General features: G+C 39.3%; 1 protein-coding gene and 1 non-coding gene across 6 annotated transcripts in view; one reads left to right on the plus strand and one right to left on the minus strand.

The window, feature by feature from the left end:
• The window catches only part of ATAD1 (ATPase family AAA domain containing 1), a 77,496-nt gene that overhangs the window by 22,045 nt on the left and 27,501 nt on the right, over positions 1-27,950 (minus strand). For 3 of the 5 annotated variants that reach the window (XM_045439439.1, XM_045439438.1, XM_045439437.1), the window contains exons 3-6: positions 17,475-17,573; positions 15,188-15,308; positions 9,405-9,605; positions 1,381-1,487 (exon numbers count right to left, since the gene is read on the minus strand). In XM_045439439.1, the coding sequence (XP_045295395.1) occupies positions 1,381-1,487; positions 9,405-9,605; positions 15,188-15,308; positions 17,475-17,573 (528 nt within the window). Of the gene's footprint in view, positions 1-1,380; positions 1,488-9,404; positions 9,606-12,166; positions 12,993-15,187; positions 15,309-17,474; positions 17,574-27,950 lie in introns of those variants that run through there. The other 2 variants (XM_045439440.1, XM_045439441.1) reach the window with 2 other exon arrangements.
• On the plus strand, positions 15,900-15,984 carry TRNAQ-UUG. The gene has a single exon. It is a non-coding gene; the product is annotated as a tRNA-Gln (tRNA).

The raw sequence follows: 27,950 nt of genomic DNA on the forward strand, positions 1-27,950 counted from the left end.
CCGGAGGCAAGGGAAACAAAAGCAAAAATGAACTACTGGGACCTCATCAAAATAAAAAGCTTCTGCACAGCGAAGGAAACAATCAGCAAAACTAAAAGGCAACTGACAGAATGGGAGAAGATATTTGCAAATGACAGATCAGATAAAGGGTTAGTATCCAAAATCTATAAAGAACGTATCAAACTCAACACCCAAAAAACAAATAATCCAGTGAAGACATGGGCAAAAGACATGACTAGACACTTCTCCAAAGAAGACATCCAGATGGCCAACCGACACATGAAAAAATGCCCCACGTCACTCATCATCAGGGAAATGCAAATCAAAACCACAATGAGATTCCACCTCACACTTGTCAGAATGGCTCACATTAACAACTCAGGCAACAAGAGATGTTGGCGAGGATGCGGAGAGAGAGGATCTCTTTTGCATTGTTGGTGGGAACGCAAGCTGGTGCAGCCACTCTGGAAACCAGTATGGAGGGTCCTCAAAAAACTAAAAATAGAACTACCCTATGACCCAGAAATTGTGCTACTAGGCATTTATCCAAGGGATACAGGTGTGCTGTTTCGAAGGGACACATGCACCCCCATGTTTATAGCAGCACTATCAACAATAGCCAAAGTATGAAAAGAGCCATCGATGGATAACTGGATAAAGAAAATGTGGTGTATATATATACAATGGAGTACTACTCGGCAATCAAAATGAAATCTTGCCATTTGCAGCTACGTGGATGGAACTGGAGGGTAGTATACCTAGTGAAATTAGTCAGAGAAAGAAAAATATCATAGGACTTCACTCCTATGAGGACTTTAAGAGACAAAACAGATGAACATAAGGGAAGGGAAACAAAAATAATAATAAAAACAGGGAGGGGGACAAAACAGAAGAGACTCTTAAATACGGAGAACAAACTAAGGGTTACTGGAGGGGTCGTGGGAGGGGGGATGGGTTAAATGGGGAAGGGGCACTAAGGAATTTCCTCCTGATATCACTGGTGCACTATATGCTCATTTGGATGTAAATTAAAAAAATAATAAAATTATAAAAAATAAATAAATAAAAATAAATAAAACCAACCAAAAAGTTAGAAAAATTTTTTTCTAGGCCCATAAAACTAAGTATTAAACATTTTGTATCAGTGAAATATGAAATAAATTATTAAATGAATTGATAAAGTTTTCCTAACAAGTGACTGAACCAACAACAACAAAAAACTTCCTTAAAAAAGCCTACGAAGTAGCCCACTAAAGTTTCTCCTACTACCCCCGCCACCCCCCACACCCGCCGCCACTGCCACCAGCACCCACTGCTGCCCCCCACCCCCCTTCAGCACCCACCACCACCACCGGCTCAAGGCAGACTTCGTTCACACACCTGACAGCTGTGGTCAGTATCCAATCCGTCCCACAGACTCATAAACTGAGCTTTCATCATGGCGGTGGCTTCATGGTCAGAACTTGAACGGTTTCGCAGAAAGGAGTCTAGAAGGAAGAAGTCCTCAACCTTAGAAACTAATTTGAATTATTTACTCATCGTAAAACTTCAAATCGTTAACCAAAAAATCAAAAGCTAACAAATTTGTGAAAGAGTACAAGACAAAGAGTTCAACTATCCCTTTTCATACATTGGTCTGATACAACAATTTTGGCAAAAAATTAAGAAATTAAAACACAATCAACTCCCAATCTTCAATTCTTTCCTATCAATACATTAATGCCAACATATGTAAAGAAGTACAGGATCGGGTAATTAGAAGATATGGATCAAGTGGTGTCTTGGAGGAAGGTCTGTATGCTTTGGCCCTAACATCCCAGGTTATGTGCATCCTATGTATTCTTAATTGTGGGTCACACTCTTTTTCTTCACACGCTTTTCCTGGAAATAAAGAAAAATGGCATTGGAAAAATGTCAAAACACCATTCTGTGGGAAATGCAGGACAGAAAATGGTTTCAAACACACATGCTCGTAGGCATGTGCATATACGTGACACAATGTAAAGAAGCCACCAAGAAAATACACCAGAACGCTAATCGCTTTAGTTATCTCTCAGTGACAGACTTGAGGACAATTTAAATGTTCTCTTGAACTATTTGCTGTCTTCCCAATTATCTATAAAGAACATGAAATGCTTTTAAAGAGGGGTAGGAGGAACAGTACATCCTAATTATGAAAAAAAGACAGTCATAAGTCCTAGATTTTCTAGTATAATCCTATTTCAAGTGCTTTGACTTTTTTTTTTTTTAATTTTTTTTTTCAACGTTTATTTTTTATTTATTTTTGGGACAGAGAGAGACAGAGCATGAACGGGGGAGGGGCAGAGAGAGAGGGAGACACAGAATCGGAAACAGGCTCCAGGCTCTGAGCCATCAGCCCAGAGCCTGACGCGGGGCTCGAACTCATGGACTGCGAGATCGTGACCTGGCTGAAGTTGGACGCTTAACCGACTGCGCCACCCAGGCGCCCCCAAGTGCTTTGTCTTCTATCCCTTCAAATAACTAGCATTTTAGCACTGAAACTACAATCATATGTGTGAGTTACAGAGAAATGCTTTGGTCAAAACTTAAAAAAATATTTTTTTTTTACAGGGTCTTCGGATGACAAATACACATTCTGGATTTTCTTTTGTAGTTTCAGTTTCATACAATCCGTCCCACTGTTGGACTAGGTACAAAACTAACCCATCTACTCTGGAGGTAGAAAATGTAGTCATTTTTAAATTGCTTCTTTTTAAAGATAATATGTGTCAGTACAGCTGCCAGCTAACCACCATAATTCTGCTATCAATTATTCCTAAATCATCTTCGTTACTAAGAAGTTGGTTCTGGCAAGACAGCTGCTTGAAATAATATAAAAAACTTAAAATGCTTGAGAAGTATAAATAACCTAACTATATTAGTAATTACATCAAATGTTAAATGTAGGGGCGCCTGGGTGGCCCAGTCGGTTAAGTGTCCAACTTCAGCTCAGGTCATGATCTCACAGTTCATGGGTTCAAGCCCTGCGTCAGGCTCTGTGAGCCTGGATCCTGCTTGGGAACCTGTGCCTCCCTCTCTCTCTGCCCCGTCCCTACTTGCACTCTGTCTCTCTCTCTCTCTCAAAAGTAAATAAACATAGAAGAAATATTAAAGAAAAAATGTTAAATGTAAATGGTCTTAGAGTACCTACATAGGTGGTTAGGAAATCAGACTGGACAGTTAGGAAACCCAAATGTGTGCTGCTTACAAGAGACACTTTAAATCTAAGAGCTCAGAATGTTGCAAAGGATGGAAAAAGACATATATGTAAATACTAACAAAAAAGTTGGGAAAAAAATATTTTTAAAGTTAATGCATACCTGACAAGTGGTGCTAGAACAACTGAACATCCATGTGCTAAAAATCTATCTAGACAAAGACCTTATACTGTGCACAACAATTAACTAAAAATTGATTCTAGATCTAAATGTAAAACACAAAACTGCAAAACGTCCAAAGATAACATAGGAGAAAATCTACATGACCTTGGGTTTGGTGATGAGTTTTTACATACAACACTAAAAGCATAATCGATCCAAAAAAAAAAAAAAATAGTTAAGTTGGGCATTATTAAAATTTAAAAATGCTCAAAAATGAACTACTGGGACCTCATCAAAATAAAAGCTTCTGCACAGCGAAGGAAACAATCAGCAAAACTAAAAGGCAACTGACAGAATGGGAGAAGATATTTGCAAATGACAGATCAGATAAAGGGTTAGTATCCAAAATCTATAAAGAACGTATCAAACTCAACACCCAAAAAACAAATAATCCAGTGAAGACATGGGCAAAAGACATGACTAGACACTTCTCCAAAGAAGATATCCAGATGGCCAACCGACACATGAAAAAATGCTCCACATCACTCATCATCAGGGAAATACAAATCAAAACCACACTGAGATACCACCTCCCACCTGACAGAATGGCTCACATTAACAACTCAGGCAACAATGGATGTTGGCGAGGATGCGGAGAAAGAGGATCTCTTTTGCATTGTTGGTGAGCATGCAAGCTGGTGCAGCCACTCTGGAAAACAGTGTGGAGGTTCCTCAAAAAACTAAAAATAGAACTACCCTACGACCCAGAAATTGCACTACTAGGTATTTATCCAAGGGATACAGGTGTGCTGTTTCGAAGGGACACATGCACCCCCATGTTTGTAGCAGCACTACTGACAATAGCCAAAGTATGGAAAGGGCCCAAATGTCCATTGATGGATGAATGGATAAAGAAGATGTGGTATACACACACACACACAAAGGAGTATTACTCAGCAATCAAAAAGAATGAAATCTTGCCATTTGCAACTACGTGGATGGAATTGGAGGGTATTACGCTAAATTAGTCAGAGAAAGACAAAAATCATATAACTTCACTCCTATGAGGACTTTAAGAGACAAAACAGATGAACAAAGGAAAGGGAAACAAAAATAATATAAAAACAGGGAGGGGGACAAAACAGAAGAGACTCATAAATATGGAGAACAAACTGAGGGTTACTGGAGGGGTTGTGGGAGGGGGGATGGGCTAAATGGGTAAGGGGCACTAAGGAATCTCCTCCTGAAATCATTGTTGCACTAGATGCTAACTAATTTTGATGTAAATTTAAAAAAATAAAAAATAAAACAAGCTAAAAAAAATGTTTTAAATGCTCAATAAAGAAAAACAAAATTAAAAATTCTTCCCTGTGGAAGACACTGGTAAGAGAAGAGATAAGCCAGGGCGCCTGGGAGGCTCAATTGGTTGAGCATCTGACTTCTGCTCAGGTCATGATCTCATGGTTTGTGGGTTGCAGCTGTGGGTCAGGCCTTGTGCTGAGAGCCTGGAGCCTGCCTTGAATTCTGTGGCGCTCTCTCTATGCCCCTCCCCCACTCATACTCTGTCTCAAAAATAAACATTTTAAAAAAGAGACAGCGAGCGAGAGAGACAGAGAGAGAGAGAAAAGAGAGAGAGAGAGTAGATATAAGCCACACACTAAGACAAAAGATTTTCAAAATACTTCCCTGATAAAAAGTGTGTATCCAAAATATACAAAGAACATAAAATTAAATAATAAGAAAACAACCCAATTAAAAAATGGGCCAAAGAGCTGAACACACACTTCAAAGATACACAGATGGCAAATAAACACATGAAAACATGCTCAACGTCATATGTCGTTAGGGAACTGTAACTTAAAATGACAATGAGTACCGCTCGCTACATGCTTGCTAGGATAGCTAAATTCCAAAACACTGATAATATCAAGTGATGGACAGGATGCTGAGCAAGAGGACCGCTCATTCATTGCCAGTGGAACTGCAAAATCACGGAGCCATCTTGGAAGTCAGTTTGGTAGTTTCTTACAAAGCTAGAGTTTCACTGTAGGATCCAGCAGATGTGCTCCCAGGCATTTACCCAATTGAGCTGAAAATGTATGTCCACGCAAAATCTTGCACATCGCTGTTGTTAGCAGCTTTATTCACAATCGCCCCAAATTGGAAGCAACCAAGATGTCCCTCAACAGATGAATGGATAAACAAACCGTGGTACAACCACACAATGGAATATTACTCAGCCATAACAAGAAATGAGCTACTAAGCCACAAAGACACGGAGGAGCCTTAAATGCATATTGCTAAGTGAAAGAAGCCAGTCGGAAAAGGCTACATACTGTATGATTCCAATTACAATATTCTGTAAAAGGCAAGATAGTAAAAAGACTAGTGGCTGCTGGGACTTTGGGAGTTTAGGATGAACAGGTGGGGCACAGGGGGTTTTCAGGGCGGTGAAACTATTCTGTCTGACACAGTAATGGTAGATACATGACATTATGCATTAGTCAAAGCCTATAAACACAAAGAATGACCCTTAACATAAACTATGGACTTTATTGATTAATAATGTAGCAATACAGGCTCATCAATTATAACAAATGTATCACACGAATGCAAAGTACTGATAATAGGAAAACTGTGTGTGTAGGGGATGTGTGTATGGGAACTTTCTACGTGCTGCTTTCTGTAAACTTAAAACGGTTCTAAATAACAGAGCCCAGTTTAAAAAAAAAAAAAAAAAAAAAACAGCTTAACGAATATCTGAGATTGTAAGAAAGAGAGAAAAACAACCGTCAGAATTCAGGAAATATGTGGTGGGAGCATGAGGTGTCTGTGCCAACTGTGGACACGTGCACTTGTGGACGCGGCAGGGAGGCAGGGACGCGTGTACCGCCTCGGCGTTCATGTCCACGCTGAAACCAAGCTGCTCAAAAGGATGTACACTCACAGAAAGTGTAGACAAGAAAAAAAATCCTGCTCACTACTACAGAGAGTTAAAGACCAAGTCTGTCTTGTCTGTGCTCTGGGGGTAAACAGGTCTCCCCTGAAAAATAAAAAACTAAGGTCACAGGGGCTCTCCCTCAGGCACGAAGACTGTCATTCAGTCTAGGAACATCCACACTGAGAAATTATCATAAAAATTAGCCCTGAATGATCCGACTCCACACACAGGCTCTAAGTGGAAGGTAGGAAAAGCACTCTGAATGTTCTTAGGCAACACAGAATTCTCCTACAAAAACAAGCTGTAGGCTATCTAACGTTAGAAATGAGCCAAGGAAACAAGTTAGTATGAAACACTTAACAATACAAAGGAGAAGTAGAATTTCAGACAACAGAACAATCCAAAAAAAAAAACTATATATAAAAACAGTATGCTTAAAACTGAGACATAAGAGGGGGTGGTGCCTGGGTGGCTCAGTTGGGTTAAGCGTCCAACTCTCGGTTTTGGCTCAGGTCGTGATCTCACGGTTTGTGAGTTTAAGTCCCACTCACAGCACAGCCTGCTTGGGATTCTCTCTTTCCTCTCTCTCTGACCCTCCCCCACTCATGGTGTCTCTGTCTCTCCCAAGATAAATAACTTAAAAAACAAAAACGAAAACAAAAAAAAACCAAGACGTAAAAGGGACTGAAATTCAAACAGAAGAGCAACTATAGTGAAAAAAGGGAAATTTAAAAAAGAACCAAATAGAACTTCTAAAGTTCAAATGTAATCCACAGAATACAAACCCAATGGCTGTGAGGTTAACATAGCCAAGCAAAGAACTGCTTTTTAAAACTTAAAGATTGATGTTTTAGTTGTATCATTATTTTATGTATCAACAAAGTTTTAAATGTTGCCAAGTAAGTTATAATACTCAAAGAAAAAACTCTGCCAATTAAATTATAACATGTTACCCCAACTTCAGAAAGGTTAAAATGTAAATAACAAAATGGTGTATTTTAGAACTGATGAAATATGGGAGAACTCGATGTGGCAATGACTCAAAATTAAGTAGAGACGGTAGATACATATATAAATATAAATGTATACATACATAAAATGGAAGTCTCACCACAATCAAAGATACGCAGTGGGTGAGAAATTTTCTGGAATGAAAACCACGAATCATCAGATTAAGAACCACAGTAAGTCTCAGTGGGATAATAAAAATAAAGACAGACCTGGAAAAACCATAATCAAACAGGAGAACAAGATAAAAATCTAATAACGCTAGAGAGAAAAGATAAAATTACTTACAAAGCAATATTTGACTATAAGCAGAATTCTTGAAAGCAACAAGAAAGACTGGAAGACAATGGACTTGTAGCTTCAAAATGCTGAAGAAAAATAATTCTGTTATCATTTAAGAGTGAAGGTAGAATTAACACATTTTCACCCAAAGACAGAATTTACTGTATTCACGATCTTTGCTGAAAGAACTCTGATAGACTTCAGTGAAGGGAATTAAATGCAGAAAAGGCAGCTTTGTAAAGAAGCAACAGTGAGCAAAGAAACTGGCAGACGTGGTCTCTAAACAAGTACTGCCAGTACAGAAATAACAACCACTATGGAGACTGTGAAATAAGAGAAAATGTTACCATGTAAGGAATGAGTGGAACGATCAGTGTTCAAGACTTCTAAGGTCCCTGGAATTATTTGGGAGGAGGGCAGAAATGATTAGCCTAGACTTTCAAGGCAAGTAGGTATTCTAAATGTTTCACTAAAGAAAAAGAATATGTTACTTCTAAACCTGTAGCAGGGAAAAGGGGATAAAGTGAGAAAAGTCCACTAGATTGGTAAATAAAAAAGCACACGTAATGTGGCAGAAATAAATCTAAATACATGAGCTATCAAAATAAAGGTAGACTGACCACACCTCCTGGTTAAAGTGTCTTAGATTAAAATTTTTTTTTAATCTAGCTATAAGCACTTTTATGCAAAATTCACACCAAAACTCCAAAATAGCTGTAATAAACTGGTGAGACACACAAGACAGACAAATAACCAAAGTATTATATATCTATACCATTTTTCTCTCTATATTTCTGTATAGTCTATCACATTACATATAATAGTATAACTAATTCAAAGCTATAGTTTCAATCACCATAGCTTTATTATGACTTACCATACCAGGAGCAGAACCAAAAATACTGATGATCCATAAAATACAGAAAAAGTATACTAACATAAAAGTCATGAACAAATAGGGAAAGATAATCTATTTTATAAATTGGCTGTCTATATGGAAAAGAATGAAATGAGATTCCTACTTCACAATATATATTTTGAAAAGAGGGATATTTATGGGGGTAGGGAAGAAATTTGTAAGCCAGACACAAAAAGTATAAATCATAATAAAAAGATACATACAACTAAATTTAAATTTAAATTTCTGTAAAAGAAATTATCATAAAGTGAAAAGCCAGTCTAGAAAATATTTGCAATCATAATAAATATCAACAAAGAATTACCAAGAAAATGCAAATAACCCCAAAGAAAAACTGACAATTTATAAGCAAGGAAACTCAATGACTAGACAGCATGGTAAGAGATGCCCAAATTTACTAGCAATGCAGGGAAACACGAAACAATGATAATTCATGTTCTTTAGTTTGACCAAAAAAAAAAAAAAAAAAAAAATCAATCAATCAATGATAATATCTGAAAAAATAAATTTTCGGGGTATGCAGGGAAACTATATAACGGAGAGAGTGAAAACAGGTAAAACCACTTTTAACAACTGGTAATCCTAGTGAGGCTGAAGACAGACATGTCACACAACCTAACAGTTCAACTTCCGGGCATGTAGCCTGGACAAGCACATGTACATGATGAAACACGTACACAGATGTCCACCGCGTGATGTTTGTAATACGGAGAAGACAGGAAACTACTACCGAGCAGCGGAATGAACAGATTATGGTTCACTCTGGAATAAATTATACACAGCATATAAGGATGTTGGTGATCTCTTTTGTATTACTAATTTGCCCTAATAAATGTTGCAAACTAAATCTGGTCATCTAAATACCACCCTTAAAAATGGCGTTATAAAATGCTCACACAGAAAAGTCACATACCTATTTCATCTATAAAAATGATGGAAGGCTGTAGCTTTATGGCAAGGGAGAAGACCGCAGCAGCCAGTTTCTGAGACTCTCCGTACCACTTATCCGTCAGCGTTGAAGGCTGAAGGTTAATAAATCGACAGCCTGCTTCTTTGGCTGTGGCCTTGGCAATCAATGTTTTACCACAGCCTGGAGGCCCATACAGAAGAACTCCTGGAAATTAACATGTCATTTTATTATTTACGTTTTTATGGGATAATCAACACACTAATTCAGCCCACACTAAAATTTTCCCCAACATGTTAATAGTAGGAAAGGAAGGTGCCACTTCCTAAGTTCAGTGTCAGTGACGGCTATAAAATTACAGCATGCTTGTGCCTTCTCCCTTCACGCAAAGGTCTAGCTCAGGATCCCCTTGACATCCAAACTCATGCCACTCGATCCACGGTTGACAAAATGGTCCAATGCCCTCCACCTTCACAAGCTAACAGAGCACTACAGCACATTAGAACAGCCCAGAGAAAACTGAGAACTTCTTCAAAACAGGCTGCAGGAGGGGCACCTGGGTGGCTCAGTCGGTTGGGTGTCCAACTTCAGCTCAGGTCACGATCTCACGGTTTATAAGTTCAAGCCCCACATCAGGCTCTGTGCTGACAGCTCAGAGCCTGGAGTTTGCTTTGGATTCCGTGTCTCCGTCTCTCTCTCTGCCCCTCCCCCGCTTGTGCTCTGTTTCTCTTTCTCAAAAATAAACATTAAACAACAACAACAAAAACAGGCTGCAGCAAACACCGTTTTGATGTTACTGAGACTTAAGTTTTATCCAAAAGGGCACACGCCTTTTTCCAAACAGATAATGATCTCTTCTTCCAAAGGACAAAAGCTGCCACTTTTGTTTTACTCTCCAAGGAATGAAACTGAATCCTTCACCTATCGTCTCCACAGACAGTAGTCTGCGGCTTAATACAACTTAAGGTAATTCTTTTAACAGGAGAGATCTAAACTGGTCGAGGCCTTGGGCATTTTGGGAATCATCACCAACTGTTTCACAACTAAAATTAAGTAACATTTTTCTATGTTAATAGTAAAATTATGTTCCTGGCGAAAGATTATCTGTAGACAGGCATGACGAATATTATAACCTGCAGACTTAAAATATTTGCTTAATTCACAGCTTCTCTACTTTTCCCATGTCATAGCACTTAAAAAGACAGTATTTACAGGTGGCATATTAGGGTAATATGAAGAGACTTTGGAGATTTCCAAAATATTATTATGCAATAAAAATAAAATATAGGGGCGCCTGGGTGGCTCAGTCGGTTATGCATCCGACTTCGGCTCAGGTCATGATCTCACAGCTCACGGGTCTGAACCCTGCATCGGGCTCTGTGCTGACAGCTCAGTTCTGGAGCCTGCTCGGAGTTCCGGGAATTCCTCTCTCTCTCTCTGCCCCTCCCCCGCTCACGTGCGCGCACGGTCTCTCTCTCTCTCAATAATAAACATTAAAAAAATACAAAAATATAAGAAAAGTAAATATTTTGTATTAAAGTCCCACCCTGCCTAAATTTTCATTTTTTTCTTTTTAATGAGAAGCTTGATTCCATAAAACAAGTATTTTTCACATCAAGCTCTTCAAAGTAATGTTCAGGCACACAAACTTTTCCTCGGGCACGCACAGATTTTTCTAGGGGTCTTCATAATTCTTTAAGAATTAATGAAGTTTAGTCATCTTACTTTTCTTTCTTTCTTTTTTTTTTTTTAATTTTTTTTTTTTTCAACGTTTATTTATTTTTGGGACAGAGAGAGACAGAGCATGAACGGGGGAGAGGGGCAGAGAGAGAGGGAGACACAGAATCGGAAACAGGCTCCAGGCTCTGAGCCATCAGCCCAGAGCCTGACGCGGGGCTCGAACTCACAGACCGCGAGATCGTGACCTGGCTGAAGTCGGACGCTTAACCGACTGCGCCACCCAGGCGCCCCTCATCTTACTTTTCTGAAGCCATTTTAAAATTTAAGTCAATAAGCTTTGCCAGTACATCCCTTTGCAATTTTTAACTAAGTCCATTCAGGTGTAAAAAATGTAGTTAAGTCATTTATAATTTGAACCCCCTCTCGATACTTTTTCCTTTGGATGGCACATGTGAACACCACAGAGCAGTGGTCTAATGCCATTTAATTCACATCAAACTGAAAACATACGGGGTGACTGCAGATGCCTGGAATTATTACGACATTTATTATTTTGATCATACAATTTAATATGGAATGCAGATCCACAAACTTTTATACGCATGTTATTTGAATCTTAGGGTTTTCTGAGCAAACTTTTGATGCAAAAGTCCTCGTATCTTGTTGACTGTGCTGCTACAGCACACCTCACAAACCGAGGCAAGTGTTCTTAGAATGTCCTCTTTGATTCCAAGTATTCATTCATCACTTTGAGTCCTCTATTCCTGACAGTTTAGTTTTGGCACTCCTTAGCAGGATTAAGTTTTTCCTGTATTTTTCTTCTGGAATTACAATTAGTGTTATTAATTAGGCAGCTTTTTTACAGTTTTGTTTTGTTTACAGAGTATGAAACTCAACATGCGTTGAAAGCTTTGGGATTTCGTAATCTTCTGGAGGACAGACATGATAGGGGAGGTGCACGTACGAGCAGGGAGTGTTCACTTCCTGACTCGGGTGGTAGCTACGGAAGTGTCAGCTTTCCAGTCACCCACTTGGCTGTTTTATCCCCACTTCTGCACGTTGCTTCACTAAGACTCACGTTGTCTCACCTGGCATGTTATCAACGAGTCTAGCAGGAACACTGTTTGAAGGGCCATCTTCTCTATATCCTTTGTGGGATGAACACTACCCTGTTCATTCTTAGGAAGAGTGATACATGAATGGTCCCACAATGAATGCGAGGCATCCGGCTTCAGTTATTAGTTTTGCAGTCTTTTAACTAGTTTTTTTTGAGCTCAGTCTGGTACTTTCACAACCATTTTCAACAAAACGAAAAACTACGATTATTACCTTCATGCTTTGCAAAGGCTAAAAATTCAAACCCCTCTTTAATGTGGATGTTTTAGTAAGGGCTTTACTTAGTAAGTACTACATGCAAATAAAAACTTTAGGGTGAGGAAGAAAAGAAGAATTGGGACAAAAGATCTAAATTTGAAATAATCCTTATTAGTGACAAGTATATTACCTTATTAGTAACCAACTTTTTTCTTTTTTGAACTAGTTTATTGACTTTCAAGCTTTAATAAAAAAAATTGTCCAAATGGTGGAAAAGTAAGTATCTGTAAAAACTGAGTCTATTTAAATACAAAGTACTCAAGGAGGTGGAGGGAGGGATGGAGGCCTTTATGGCCCCAGAAAAATCACTTCTCAAAATATATTTTTCCTAAGTTACCTACATTTTCAAGAAACATCACAACATGGAACATGATAAAATTCACAAACATAAAATTTATGTGCTAAAATAATGATTACCAAAGTTAGAGTTTAGCGAGAACTGTTTGTATTCATATGGAATTTTCAATGTAAATTTTTAAACATTTGGAAGAAAACACGGTTATTTTTTTAATGCAACCATGAACATTTTATGGCATGTCCCTGTGACCACTTGGTGGCATGACAGCTGCCAACTTTCTACCTTCACGTGATTGGCTGATCTCGTGTGCTACTATGGAAGACATTCTCTTTTTTTTTTTTTTGATTTTTTTTTTTAACGTTTATTTTTGAGACAGAGAGAGACAGAGCATGAACAGGGGAGGGACAGAGAGAGGGGGGGACACAGAATCGGAAACAGGCTCCAGGCTCTGAGCTGTCAGCACAGAGCCCGACGCGGGGCTCGAACTCAGACTGTGAGATCATGACCTGAGCCAAAGCTGGACGCTTAACCGACCAAGCCACCCAGGCGCCCCTGGAAGACATTCTCAAATCATCCTCGCGTAGTCTGTAAGGCAGTGCGGACTTTTAGCCCCGACAGCAATGAACTGTCCAGGGATAACATAAAATTGGCAATAAAACAACGACTCTAACCTATGTAACCTATTTCCAGTTCAAAAATGGAACAAACTATGATATACAACCGATTTTACGCTCTGCTTCTGTCTGCTAACATCCAATTTATGTTGAGGGTCAAAAAGTAAATCAATGCTTTTCAAATTTTGTTCCTGATAAAAAACTTTCCAAAAATGCAAGGCGGAAAAGGCTCAAACAGTATAACTTTAGATTACATAATCAAGAGCTACTCAGGTAACTTAAAAATTTTAAAATACACACAGAAACCACTTCTAGTTTTGGACAATGCTTTCAAAGAAGCACCAGATATACACGTAACTTTGAAGTATCCCATTGTAATTTGGTGTCTGCTGTGTTAATTGACTGGGGCTTTAAACCAAGTGCGACTGGTACAGTGACCCAATTACCTGGGCTAGGCGTCGCTGACGAGGGTGGAGCTTTCCCAAACAGCACAGAAAACGCATCTTACTTTTCTCCCATCCAAGTACTAACTGGGCCCCATCCTGCATCTGACTTTTCTAGATTCACGAATTAAGAAACTAGGAGATGACAACTCACACAAGGTCTTTCTTGTTCAAACTACCAACCAGCCGGAAGAGGGTAAAGAACTAAATAAGCCAACTTGTACTTTACTCTTTGATCTTGGCTCAGATAAATCATCTGCAATTTTCTTCTGGGGAAAAAATTTTTAAAAACACAATAAACCAAATGCTTTTTGCTAGGGGGGAAAAAAGGAAGTATTGTTGTTTCAGAAAATAAAACAAAATACCTAATGAACAGTTTTGCTGTTTTAGTTAATGAAAAGAACACGTCATCATCACCCTCTATTTACCAGGAGTAAAAATTACCTACTTCGTGAAAGTGTACAGGTATCAGCTTCAAGTACTTTTGAAATAGAAATTGATGCATTTTGATATAACTGCAAAATTAATAAGATTACAAGCAACCATAACTTACACACAGCACTATGTTGATATTTCTAAAGATCTTATTTTTTTAATGTGTCTAATAATTTGGCTTCAGCCTTGAAGAGCAGCGGAAAAGTAAACCTGTCTAGTATGAGGAATACAAGAAAGAGCAGTTTCCACTCTTTCCACTGCTGTAGCGTTTGTATGGGAAAGCCATGGTAACACACGTGTATTTATCTCACTGCCAATTGTCACCGAAGCTCCATCTGAATCACCTTTCATAACACTTAAACGTGATTCATATTTGAGTGGACAACAATAAAACCATTACACGTAAGGAAGGAGTTATAAGCATTTCCAATTCTTGAGTTCTGAGGTTTTTAAAATCATCACTAACTAGGAATAAGGAAGTTTCCCTTAAAAATAAGTAGCATTTAATTTCTAGTTCACCTGTACTCCAGTACTTCTAAAAAACCACTGCAATCCAAAAATAATGAAGATTACTAGGAGGAAAAAACAATATCGCTAAATTGTGAGACAACAAAAAGAGTTCTTACTTTGAAAACAAAAGAACCCATACCATGACTTTAGATTTTTTAATTTCAGTTTTCCCAATTTTTATTTACTTGGAAGTAATAAAAATGAGTTTGCAATAAAGGGATTATTTTGACATGTAATCACAGGGAAAAAGTTTTATCTAAATTTGGGAAGCTGAAGAATGAGCAACTATTTTAAAACTACTATTTATAAAACAGCTCACTGAATCTCAGTATTCTCTTCAACATCCGACCTCCCCGATACCAGTACTATAATGGCAGAAAGTTTCAGTGTTTCCTACATTTTTAATACTTTAGCAAATGTAAACTTTTACCATACCCTTTGGAGGCTGCAGAAGCCTGGAATTTTCAAACAAATGCTTCTTTTTGATGGGTAAGATGACTGTGTCTTTCAGATCCGTAATGACATCATCCAGACCTGCTATATCACTCCAAGTAACCTGATAAAAGGTAAGGTCAACATGAATTTTACAACTTACATATATTCAATGAAGTTAAAAGGAGAAAAAAACAAAAACAAAATGGCAAACCTTAATCTGATAATTATATGTAAATAATAAAAGATTAATATATAATACTAGTAAAGACTTTTTACAACAATACTGAAATTATTTAATTACCATGAAATTACAAAAAGGAATTAATAATCAACTATCTACTATTAAAAGCACTAGGCCCAGGACTCAAAACTCTGCAGGGATCTAATAAGCTGAATTCACTCCGTGTAAGAGGAAGGAATACTCTGCCAAGAAGCTGGAGAACCAGCTCAGACAGAGAACTCAGTGCTAGCTGATGGGGAAAAGCTTACCAGCAGTGTCCCTAATTCATATAGGGTGCCGTCAAACACAACAGGTAGACATTTTGGAAATAGGTTCACACAACACTGGACTTCTGAATTTTATTAATCAAAAATAAAACTTTCAAAACAAAACTTTCATCTTTGTAAATAGGGGATATATACTGTCAAAATAAGCACAGCTTGTGTTATTTTAAAACCTTCTGACTCAACTTCAAAAATGGGGATGGGGGGTGCCTGGGTGGCTCAGTCGGTTAAGCATCTGACTTTGGCTCAGGTCATGATGTCATGGTTCATGGGTTCGAGCCCCATATCGGGCACTATGCTGACAGCTCAGAGTCTGGAGCCTGCTTTGGATCCTATGTCTCCCTCTCTCCCTGCCCCTTCCCTGCTTGTGCTCTGTTTCTCAAAAATAAATAAATGTAAAAAAAAAAATTTTTTTTTTAAATGGGGACGGAGTGAAGGGGGGGAGGGGATAAAAAAACAAACGGAAAAAACCTAGGGGGAAAAAATCAATCTTGTTCTAACCTGGCAGAGTAAAGAGGCTGAAGGTGGGGTGAGTCAGAAGCCATATTTACAAGAAATTTACTTTCACTACAACTTTAAAAAAAAAAAAAGGGTGAAAACCACAGCCAAATCTGAGAAAAAAAAAAAAAAAATAGCACCTACTTCCACTATAACAAAAAAGAGAGTCTGTTAGTACAGCCTTACTCAGAAGTGAACACAGAGCCAAGAAGTCCCACTGTAAATTTATAAATCAAATTGAAATGGAGGATTAACTCTGGGGACATGTATCTATCTCTGTGCACACAGATACTAACAGACATTGAAGACTTTTATTTCCTAGATTTGGAGATAGGAATACCATACTTATTCTATTTATTTATATCTGTCATACAAAACCTATTTATACCTGCTGTTATCAAATATTCACATAGGAGTTTAGAGTTTATATGTTACATTAATCTGATCCTCCAACAATCCTTTTGAAGTAGGTACAGCAGGTTATCACACCATCCCTGGATTACACATGAGGGGACTGACACTCAAAGAGGAAACAATTTGCCAAGGCCATGAATGGAAAAAGTTAGAATTCAGAATCTTGTGTTGCCTACCGTATCTTATTATGAAAATCTACATTTAAACTCCAAATCAAATATCCACATAACTTAAAGCAGTACGTTTTATATGCCACAAAGGTGAATATATAAAAGAACAAGTTTATCTAAACAAGTGTGTGCCAAAAAAGGTTAACACGGCAGGCCTCAGACTGTTGTCCTTAGAAAGGCCTACCTGCAAGGCTGGCCTTCGGCTGCAGTATGGGGGCTTAAATTTCGGGAGAATTCCTTCATTCCCTAATAAGAACACCTCGCTGTGCAAACAAAATGGCTTATGGGGGACATGTGTTTCCCCTCTGAACGTCTAGAATTTTGGTGGATGTTGGGATGTGGGGTCTACATGACCAGTCCCAAGTAAAATCCTGGGAGTCTCTACTGAGCTTCCCTGGTGGACACGGCACTTCACACTTGTCCTCACAACCTGCTGCTGGAGGAATTAAGTGAAGCCCGTATGACTTCACTGGTAGAAAGCTCCTGGAAGCCTGTGCTTGATTTCTTCCAGACTTCACTCCAGGCCCCTTTTCTTGCTCATTTTGCGTCGTATCCTTTTGCTGTACTCAGTCACATCCGTGAGCACAAAACTATGCCAGATCCTGTGACTCCTCTTAGAGGATCATCAAATATGGCCGTCTTCAGGACCCGACACAAAATGCCAGACCCGAACGATCTTAAATAAGATTAAAGATACGTACGTGCATGTTAAGAGGGTCTACGAGATGAGCTGCAATACTCATTTCATATTCTGAAAGCTTCACATTTTTCACACCAATCTGTTTCATTAATTTTTCTGCCTAGAACAAAAAAACAAGCAACTTCCTTTAGTCTGGTATTTGGGTCTTGGCACTTCAAAAGAGATTATCTGTGAAGTCTAAAGAGCCATGAACAGACATGCAAGAATTTTCCAGGGAAATTCTAGGCCCCTTGACCTCCTCTTTCCCCAAAGTAAGCTTGTAGGTAAAGACAAAAGGTGAGTGTCTAACTGCACAGAAACCAGGGCAATTTAAACCAGCTCCTAGGAAACGAGAAAATTAGGGCACATGATTGAGGAGATACACATAGGGCCTTGCACTACTCCAATGAGATTCTAGGGTCCAACTTGATGTCCTTTCAAGTAAGACCATCATGACAGGTGCAGGTGAAACCTCCAGATGAGAGCAGAGCAGTTAAACATTTAAAAAATGGACAACTGGAGTTTCTTTTCTTAAATCGAGTTTCTGAAAACAGATGCTTAACTTCCTTCAAATTACCCAGTTATTGACACCAGGTGCCCACGGCAATCAAACTCCAAATTGTTCGAAGATGCTGTACTTTTTGGTTAAAGCCAATTCCTGGGACTAGGCAACCAGAGATAATAAATCCTAAATTCTAAATGATGGGGCGCCTGGGTGGCTCAGTGGGTTAAGTGTCCGACTTGTGGTATCAGCTCAGGTAGTGATGCTGTGGTTGTGGGATTGAGCCCTAAGTTAGGCTCCATGCTCAGCTCGGAGCCTGCTTGGGATTCTCTTTCTCTTTCTCTCTCTCTCTCTCTCAGCTCCTCTCCTGTGAGCACTCGCATTCTCTCTCTCTCAAAAATAAACACTTAAAAAAATAAATAAACTGTAAGTATATTTGCATATATATTTTTAGAGCTGGACAAGACTAACCTGAAACCTACGAGCTCTAGCAATACAATAAAGATTTCAATTAAAATTAAAAACAATAATAATCACAAACATTTACTGAATGGGCCAAACCATATGCCAAAATACCGTAAATGGATTAGCTCACTGAATCCCCCGAGCGAGCCTATGGGGTAGGTACAATTTCTCCCCACCACAGAAAAGGAAATTAAAGTTTAGCTCAGATGAAATAATCTGCCTCAGGTTCAAGTCAGCAAATGGAAGAGACGACATACACATGCAGGCAGCCCCACTCCAGAGCCCACCCTCTAACCACCTCCCAATGACCCTACGTTCCCCAATTATAACAGGGGGGTTCGTGACCACTGAGGAGTCTTAAAAAGACTACAGAAAACACATTCAAATTTCAATTAAATGAACATATTTAAAAGTGCTCTGATAAATACCTGTTTTTGTTAACATTTTCCTAAAATGCTTTAAAAATATATTGTATACTTTGTTTATTTTTAAGTAGGCTGCAGTCCAACTTGGGTCCTGAATTCACCACCCTGAGATCAAGAGTCACATGCTCCACCAAGTGAACCAGCCAGGCGCCCCTAAAATACTTTTGATTTTGTAAGATCTTGCTTTGGTCAGGGGGTATGGCTGCTCTAGAAGGAAATTCATCTCACACAGCACTATAGTTACAGACTGCTCAGAGCATAGGATAAATGTGGATAAAGTAGGATAAATCATATCCTAGTAATGTAGCATTTTTAAAATAAATAACCACATAGTTTTTCCTATGTAGCCCCCCCCCCCCCCCCCCCCCGGTAAAATTACCGAATCAATGGAGAAAACAGCCTTTTCCAGGTTTTTTAATCTCTTTCTTGTAAATATCTTCTCTTTAGCTGATTTTAAATCTTTTGTGTCAGGTATGAAAGGTATCCTATTTTAGCCTCTGTAATAACATCAATTATTCTTTTCCATTATGCTTCTATAAATGTGCAGCCATCCCACATGTGTTCTCTTTAGGCTATGCTGTAAAACAAAAGTTTCCACCAGGGGTGACTCTGCCCCCCAGGGGACATCTGGCAAGGTCTGGGAATACTTCTGGCTGTCACGACCTTGCGGGGAGGGTGCTCTTGGCATGTAGTCAGCAGAGACAGGAATGCTGCTTAACATTCTGAAAGACACAGTACAGCCTGCCCCTCCCCAATTATCTGGCCCCAAATGTCAACAGTGCCGAGTTGAGGAATCCTGCTCTTTCCCCATTAGCTAGCTGCTCTTAAAACTTTACTCTAGGTCACAAATGCTTCTTGCTTTAAACAAACTTTATTTACGTTTGGGATTTCCTAAGTAAAAATGATCAACTGTGTTGTTTATGTTATAGAAATAGAAAATGCCGTGGTCAAATTTACCTAAAATCTTTCCCCCCATATAAGTAGTCCCATTTAACAATGTCTTCAGGTTGCATTAACAACACTGACAGAAAACAAAATTAATGTTTATTGGGCAAAACTCATTTTCATTTCCTTACCATCAACCCATACAACCATCCTGAGAAGTAGCTATTACTATGCTCGTTTTTCAGATGAGGAACTCAAGAGTCAGAGAAATTAGAAGAATTGCCAAGATTATGAGCTAGGAGTTGGCATTACCAGAGTTCAAACCCTGATCTAATTCCAAAGCTGTTCTACTGAAACACTAATATTCCTCAACTGCAAGACCAGAACGTGGTTAACAAATAAATAAAATAAAGTACCCCTAAACACATCAAACTGTCTTCCAGAAGAAGTTATCCAACTGTTTCTAGCTTTGACAACTTTAAGTGAGCCCGTTTCTAAAATGTTTTACCAAGAAAAACAAAATGATTGTACTCTAAAAATGGCTTATGTTCATGAACTGCTTTATCACTTACAGCTCAATGACAATCGTATTTTCTAGTTACCAACTTTGCTTGGTTTTTAAGTGAATCTCTCCAAGTAGTTGTCGCTCTGTGGAGGAAAAATGGTAGGTGAGGGGTTGAAGGGAGTCAGAGGTAGGAGGGAAACTTACTTTTTACTGTATAGTCATCTTTTTAACTGTTTCATAGTATTTTTATCCTTTCATGATATTTCATTTTTTTCCTCCATGTAAACTATTAAGAAGATTAAGATTAACAAGATTAAGAAGTGGAGTAGGAAATAGTGAACTACTATTTTTGCCTAGAATGGGAAAGGAGGAAATGGAGAAAAGGAGTAGCAGAAAAGAAACTTTTCATTCAGTTTCTGAAAGATTTGTAAAATTGGTTGTTCTTTTGGGAGACTAATTTTAGAAAATTAGAGACGGGCGCCTGGGTGGCTCAGTCGGTTGAGCATCCGACTTCGGCTCAGGTCATGATCTCACAGCTCGTGAGTTCGAGCCCCGCATCAGGCTCTGTGCTGACAGCTCAGAGCCTGGAGCCTGCTTCCGATTCTGTGTCTCCCTCTCTCTCTGCCCCTCCCCTGCTCATGCTCTGTCTCTCTCTCTGACTCAAAAATAAATAAAACATTAAAAAAATTAAAAAAAAGAAAATTAGAGATAGCATTAACAAGGATGAAAAACCAGAGGTAGGTGAACTGATTAAACTCAGGTCTGTTTATTAAAGTCACAGTTAAAGTACTCTGATTTAAGTGTGGACAGAGGAAGTCACTGACAGAAAGCTCACAACACTACATTTCCACGGGAAACGGCAAAGAGTCTGAATAATTATATTTTAGATGTAATCTCTTATACACTTGTATTAAAACTCTTGAAAGCACCCTTTTCTAGACTAACATGGAGACAAGTCGTCTCCCCTCTCACGGTCAGTCTCTGGACGTGGTAAGAAGAGTGGGCTTCCTGCCCTCCACCGCACCTGCGTGTGAACAACACTGCGGACCCCCGCCCCGAGTATCCCTCTCCTGGGAGCTCTTTCCTCAGCATTTCCACCTTGGCCAGTCAGGCAACACCAACTGCTTGCTCCTGACTTCCTATCTCAATTTGTTGGCTGCTCTTACAAATACCTGGCAGTTGAGAGGCACTTGGGTGGCTCAGTGGATTAAGGATCCAACTCTTCATTTCTGCTCAGGTCATGATCTTGCAGTTCATGGGTTTGAACGTCAAGTCTAGTTCTGCACGGACAAACGGGGAACCTGCTTGGGATTCTTTGTCTCTCCCTTTCTCTCTGCCCTCCCCCCCCCCCCCCCCCCCCACCGCTTGTGCTCTCTTTCTCTCTCTCTCAAAATAAATAAATAAACTTAAAAAAAAAATACCTGGCAGTTGAGAGTTCCAGTTTTTTTTTAAGGTTTCAGTGTATCATTCCTTCACAAAATATTTCAGTTATTATTTCTTTCAAAATAACTAAAAGTTTTGAAGACTAAAGTACAATGACAGGACTAAAAATAAGAAGACATTAACTTATCTAAGGTCACAGTCCAAACCTTCAGGTGTATGAAGAATTCTCAGTAGTGAATCTTCCTCGGGCTCTGACAAACTACAATCTCAGAAATATTATACAGTGTAATTCTTCAAAAGTATGACATAGTCTCAGAACAGGTCAAGCATTGTTATTCCTCCTCTACTTGGACAGCATACCCAGAGGGTTCCTTTTTCTACGCCCCAATTATCCCGACCCACCCTTTCATCACACATACCTATCAAAACTCTTCTACTGCATCTAAATACAATCCAAGCAGCAGCCGTGTGCCCAGGAAATCCCTGTCCATTCCGTGGAAATGGTCTCCTCTCTCATTACCAATTAAATATCCCACATTTCACCAAGCTGGGACGTTTTCCTGGCTTCAGGCTAGAAATTATTTACAAATATTCTGTTTAATTCAAACATTAAGACTACTTCTGGGTTACTGTTCCTGATGCGAATGCACCTACATCATGTTACCTTTCTTTCAACTCATAACCGTACTACCTTTAAACTCGCACGAGGCCCGCTAATTATCAGGTAGCCTCCTAATGTTGCCTAGGCTGTTAAATTCAGAGCTCTTCCTTTGTGACTGCGGAAGTCACACCTTCCTCCTCCCCCCCAGTCACACCTGATCTCTGCCCGCAAGGTGTGCTCCTAATTCTCTAATTCCTCTCTGTACTCCCACTCAATTACCCCCGACCTGGCAACACTGCACTTCCTAAATGGCCTGGACCACAGGTCATTATTTCAACAATGTCTTCTGTTGAACCTTAGCACCCCTTACACTTGTACCGGTCAGTCCTATTCTCGGTGCTGGCTCTGCACCACCACTCAGTTTATCTGCTACCGAGATGCTGACAAACGTGCAAGAAGTTAAGAAAAACAAAACTGAATTCCCGATAAACTCATGCTTCCTTCAACTACGCCCTAATGTTCATAACCCACAATTTCTCTCATTAAACATGGATCACGTATTTACCTGAGCAGGTCCGAAACCTCCATTCCCATTTAGTTGTAACATCGCCCCACTTCACTGACAGCAAATGAACTCGACCTTAAAAGGTTCTCGTGACCACTGATCCCGACCCCTCTGGGACCCACCTCCATCCTCTTTGGCAGCAACTCTCCACCTCCTCCTCCATCTGCGCTAGTCTTTTCCCTTTCCTTCTTTACCTGTCCGCCAGCAAACTCTGGAACGACCACATTCTTTTACTTTAAATTCTGCTTGCTGTCCCCAGTGAATGGAAAGCACTCTAAATTTACGGACCACTTTTTCTGATCACATTCTCCATATCCTCCTTTCCTCCTGGGTCACTCTATGACACAACATTCACAACCAATTCTCTCTTGCAACCTTCTCTTCCTTTGGTTTTGAGGACTTGACCAAAGGATTTTTCAGACAGTGGGAGACAAATGTGAGGAAGGGCTTTTTAAAGTTACATTCAACACCCACTGACTTCCCCCAATTAGTTCTGTGATTTCAGAATGTAGGCCTTCCAGTTCCAATTGACTGCCACAATGAACGACTTCTACAGCATGCGGTGTTTTGTCTATTTCAGGTGTGTTGGGATGGGAAAGACTAGTACCAGTACCTTACATTATCCTGGTTTTATTACTACTCCTCTGGCCATTTTTTTGGGTGTTATTAATAATTGGGTAGATGTTAAAAAAAAAAGTCTTTAGAATTTACGGGTGAGGCAAAAGAACCATAGAACATGCGCTCTATAAATATTTGTTACACGAATAAATTCAAGTTGTTAATCTACGGAAGAGATTATTGTAAACGGTACCAAGTAAAAATCGAATTTTACTCCCTCTCATATAGAACTGTCCAAGTATCAGTTATTGGTTCATCCTTTCTCCAATAATCTACGTACAAAGCAGAGCCAGTCCTTTCATACATCAATTTCCCACAGCATGCCTAGGTCTGTTTGTCGACTCCACTCTGCTGAATTTGCCAATCCACCCCTGTACCAATAACATACTGTCTTAATAATTGCAGCTTTGTGAAAAGTTTTGATATAAATTAGGGCAAATTCTCCCTCCCCCAATATACATGTCTTGTTTTCAAGAGTGTTTTGCCTATATCTCAACTTTTATTCCTCCATAAAAATTTTAGAAAAAAATACAACAAAAAAAGCCTGTCAGTATTTTTTCATTGGCATTGCATTTAAGTGTAGCTTTCAATCATTTTGTAATTTTGATTAAAAATGTGTTGTACAGGAGCCTGGGTGGCTCAGTCGGTTGAACGTCTGACTTCGGCTCAGGTCATGGTCTTGCAGTTTGTGAGTTCAAGCCCCATGTCAGGCTCTGTGCTGATGGCTCAGCACCTGGAACGTGTTTTGGATCTTCAGGTTCTCTGTCTCCTTCTCTCTCTGCCCTCTCCCTGGCTCGCACTCTCTTTCTCTCAAAGATAAACATTAAAAAATAATGTGCTGTACAACTTGTGCTTGTCAGTTATTATGTATTTTTTTAATGTTTATTTTTGAGAGACAGAGAGAGGGAGAGAGACGGAGGGAGGGAGGATGGGTGGGGGAGGGGCAGAGAAAAGGAGACAGGATCTGTGCTGGCAGGAGAGAGCCCAGTGCAGGGCTCAAACTCCCGAACTGTGAGATTATGCCCTGAGCTGAAGTCAGACACTTCATTGACTGAGCCACCTAGGCGCCCAGTTATTGTGTATTTTTGATACTACTGTAAACAGTATCTTTATAAAGCTGCATTTTCAAACTGTGGTGGGTACACAGAAATAGTTGATTTTTGTATACTAATTTTATATCCAGCAGCCCTTAAATTCTTATTAATCCTGACAGCTTTGCTACAGATGTTGTTTACTTTCTATGTAGATTATTGTATTATCTGTGTAATGACTGTTTAATTTTTTCTCTTCCAATCTTTCTATCTCTTGTTTTTTCTTGATTTATGCATCATTAACAGTAAAATGTTACACAGAAGTGATGACAACAGGCTCCCTTGACTTGCTCCTAATCATAAAGGAAATGCTTTCAACTATTTACCATGAAGTATGTTTCCTATAGTAAATTCATTGCATCAGGCTAAAGACATTATCTTCTATTCCTAAGATACTAAGAGCTTTTTACTAAGAGCTTTTCTAAAAAGAATGAATGTTTAATTTTAACAAAGGCTTTTTCTGCATTTGAGATAATCATAGTTTTATCCTTTAATCTGTTATTGTAGAATAAATATATTTATTCCTCGAATGAAGCCAGCCTTAAATTCCTGGAATAAATCCTACTGGCCATAATATGTTACCTTTTTTTTTTTTATATACACTGCTAAATTCAACTGGCTAATATTTTAAGGTTTTTCTATTCATTTACAATCGAGATCAAGCCCGTGACAAGTTTCAGAATTGTTATTATGCTGCTCTCAGAGTTTGCATCAGGTTGTTATTATAAATTTCTTCTTTATATGTTTCTAGAATTTACCAGCAAAACTCGATGGGCCTGGAGTATTCTTTATCAAAATATGTGTCCAATATTACTTCATAGGTATGAGACTAAGTATCCACGCTTTCTAATCCTACCTTCCTTTGAGAGAGCGCGCATGCGGGGGGGGGGGGGGGGGGGGGGGGGGGGGAAGGGCAAGGGGATGAAGGGGATGGGAGAGGCTCCCAAGCAGGATCCACAGCCGGTGTGGAGCCCGATGCGGGGCTCGAGGCCACCACCATGAGATCAGGACCTGAGCTGGAATCAAGAGGCCTGACGCTTAACTGAGCCACCCAGGTGGCCCTCGTCACCTAATGTTTAAAAAAGGTTTATTTATCTATTTTGAGAAAGAGAGAGTGAGAGTGCACGTGCAAAGGGAGGGAGAGAGAATCTGAAGCAGAATCTGAAGCAGGCTCCGTGTCCCACGCAGACCCTGACACTGGGCCCTATCCCACAAACCACGGGATCCTGACCCGAGCCGGAATCAAGAGTCAGAGGCTAAAACAACTGAGCCGCCCACGTGCCCGTCGTCTTCTAATTCTTAAGTCAGTCACGGAAATAAATATTTTTCTAAGAGTCTGTCTAGGTTTTTACACTTATTGGCAATTATTTACTTTCCTTATTTTTAACGTCTGCAGCATCGTCATTATGTTTCCTTTATCATTCCTAGTAATATTTATTGGTGGCTTCATTCTTTTTTCATGACTGGTTTTACAAAACTGTCAAATATTTTTGTATTTTCAAATAACTAACATATTGGCTTCACTGACTTTCTTTACTCTGTATTCATTTTCTGTATTTTTATTCACTCTTCTATTGTATATTCATTTCTTATTAATTTGTCTTACCTTGACTATTCTCATTTTTTCATTATCTGTGGGTTTATGTTGAAAATCTTTTCTTGAGCTTAAGTTGGAGATGTAATTAATCTTCTCCCTTCTTTTGTAACAAACACTTAAGACTATAAATCTCTGACTACCATTTAATACATGACGTTTAATTCAATTATAAATATTTTCTAATTTGCATTATATTTTCTTTCACTGAGGAGATCTTCAGAGATGTTTCTTACTTTCCAAGCGTATTGGGGGGCACCTGGGTGGCTCAGTCGGTTAAGCGTCTGACTTCTGCTCAGGTCATGATCTTGCAGTTTGTGAGTTCAAGCTCCACGTCGGGCTCTGTGCTGACAGCTCGGAGCTTGGAGCCCATTTCAGACTCTGTGTCTCCCTCTCTCTCTGCCCCTCCACCCCCCCTCAGGCTCTGTCTCTCTCTCCTTAAAAAAAAAAAAAAAAAAAAAAAGTCCAAGTGTACTGGGTATTTACTGATCTTACTGTTCTGCACTGGAGCCGGGGGATGTAACAAGCATGCTACCAGTACGACGAAGCCTGATGTCTGCTGTACAATGTAGCAACCGGTCCAATTTTGTAAATCCTACATGAGTGCTTTGGATACGTACCCTGCATTTGTCTGATGCACAATATGCTATACATGGCCACGAGATAAGCTGCTACTTACTTAAATCTGCTATATCCTTACCGAATTTTAAAAAATGTTTCATCTGACCACATCAAAATAGAAAAGCTTCTGCACATCATAAAGGGAAGCAATCAACAAAACTAAAAGACAATCTACTGAATGAGAGAGGTATTTGCAAATGACATATCCGATAAAGGGTTAGTATCCAAATTATATAAAGAACTTCTATAATTCGGGGTGTCTGGGTGGCTCAGTCAGTCAAGCATCTGACCTCAGCTCAGGTCATGATCTTGAGATTCGTGAGTTTGAGCCCCGCATTAGGCTCTTTGCTTACGGTTAGGAGCCTGGAGCCTGCTTTGAATTCTTTGTCTCCCTCTCTCTCTGCCCCTCTCCCATTTGCTCGCTCTCTCGCTCTCTCTCTCTCTCAAAAATAAACATTAAAAAAAAAAGATATTACACAATTCAACGTCAAAAAACCCAAATAATCATCACAGACATTTCTCCAAAGACATCCAGATGGCCAACAGACACATGAAAAGATGCTCAATGTCACTCACCATCAGGGAAATGCAAATCAAAACCACAATATCACCTCATATCTGTCACAACGGCTAAAATAAAAAACACAAGAAACAACAAGTGTTGGCAAGAACGCAGAGCAAACGGAACACTCACACTGTTGGTGGGAGTGCAAACTGGTGTAGCCACTGTGGAAGACAGTATGGAGGTACCCCCAAAAAATTAAGACTAGAATTACCATACGATCCAGTAATTCCACTACTGGGTATTTACCCACAGAATAAAAACACTAATGCAAAAAGATATATGCACCCCTACGTGTACTGCAGCATTGTTTACAAGGGGCAAATTATGGAAGCAGCCCAAGCGTCCATCAATAGATGAATGGATAAAGAAGATGTGGTCTAGATACACAATAGATTACTCAGCTGTCAAAACGAATGAAATCTTGCCATTTGTGACAACATGGATGGATGTATAGGGTATAATGTTAAGTGAATAAGTCAATCAGAGAAAGACAAACACCATATGTGGAATTTAAGAAACAAAACAAACGAACAGAGAAAAAGGAGGCAAACTAAAAAACAGACTCTTAACTATAGAGGAGAAACTGACAGTTACCAGAAAGGAGGTGGGGGCAGGGAATAGGTAAGACAGGTGAAGGGGAATTAAGAGTATACTGATCATGATGAGCACTGAGAAATG

This window comes from Leopardus geoffroyi, chromosome D2, assembly GCF_018350155.1.
Source record: "Leopardus geoffroyi isolate Oge1 chromosome D2, O.geoffroyi_Oge1_pat1.0, whole genome shotgun sequence".
NCBI classification, from domain to species: domain Eukaryota; kingdom Metazoa; phylum Chordata; class Mammalia; order Carnivora; family Felidae; genus Leopardus; species Leopardus geoffroyi.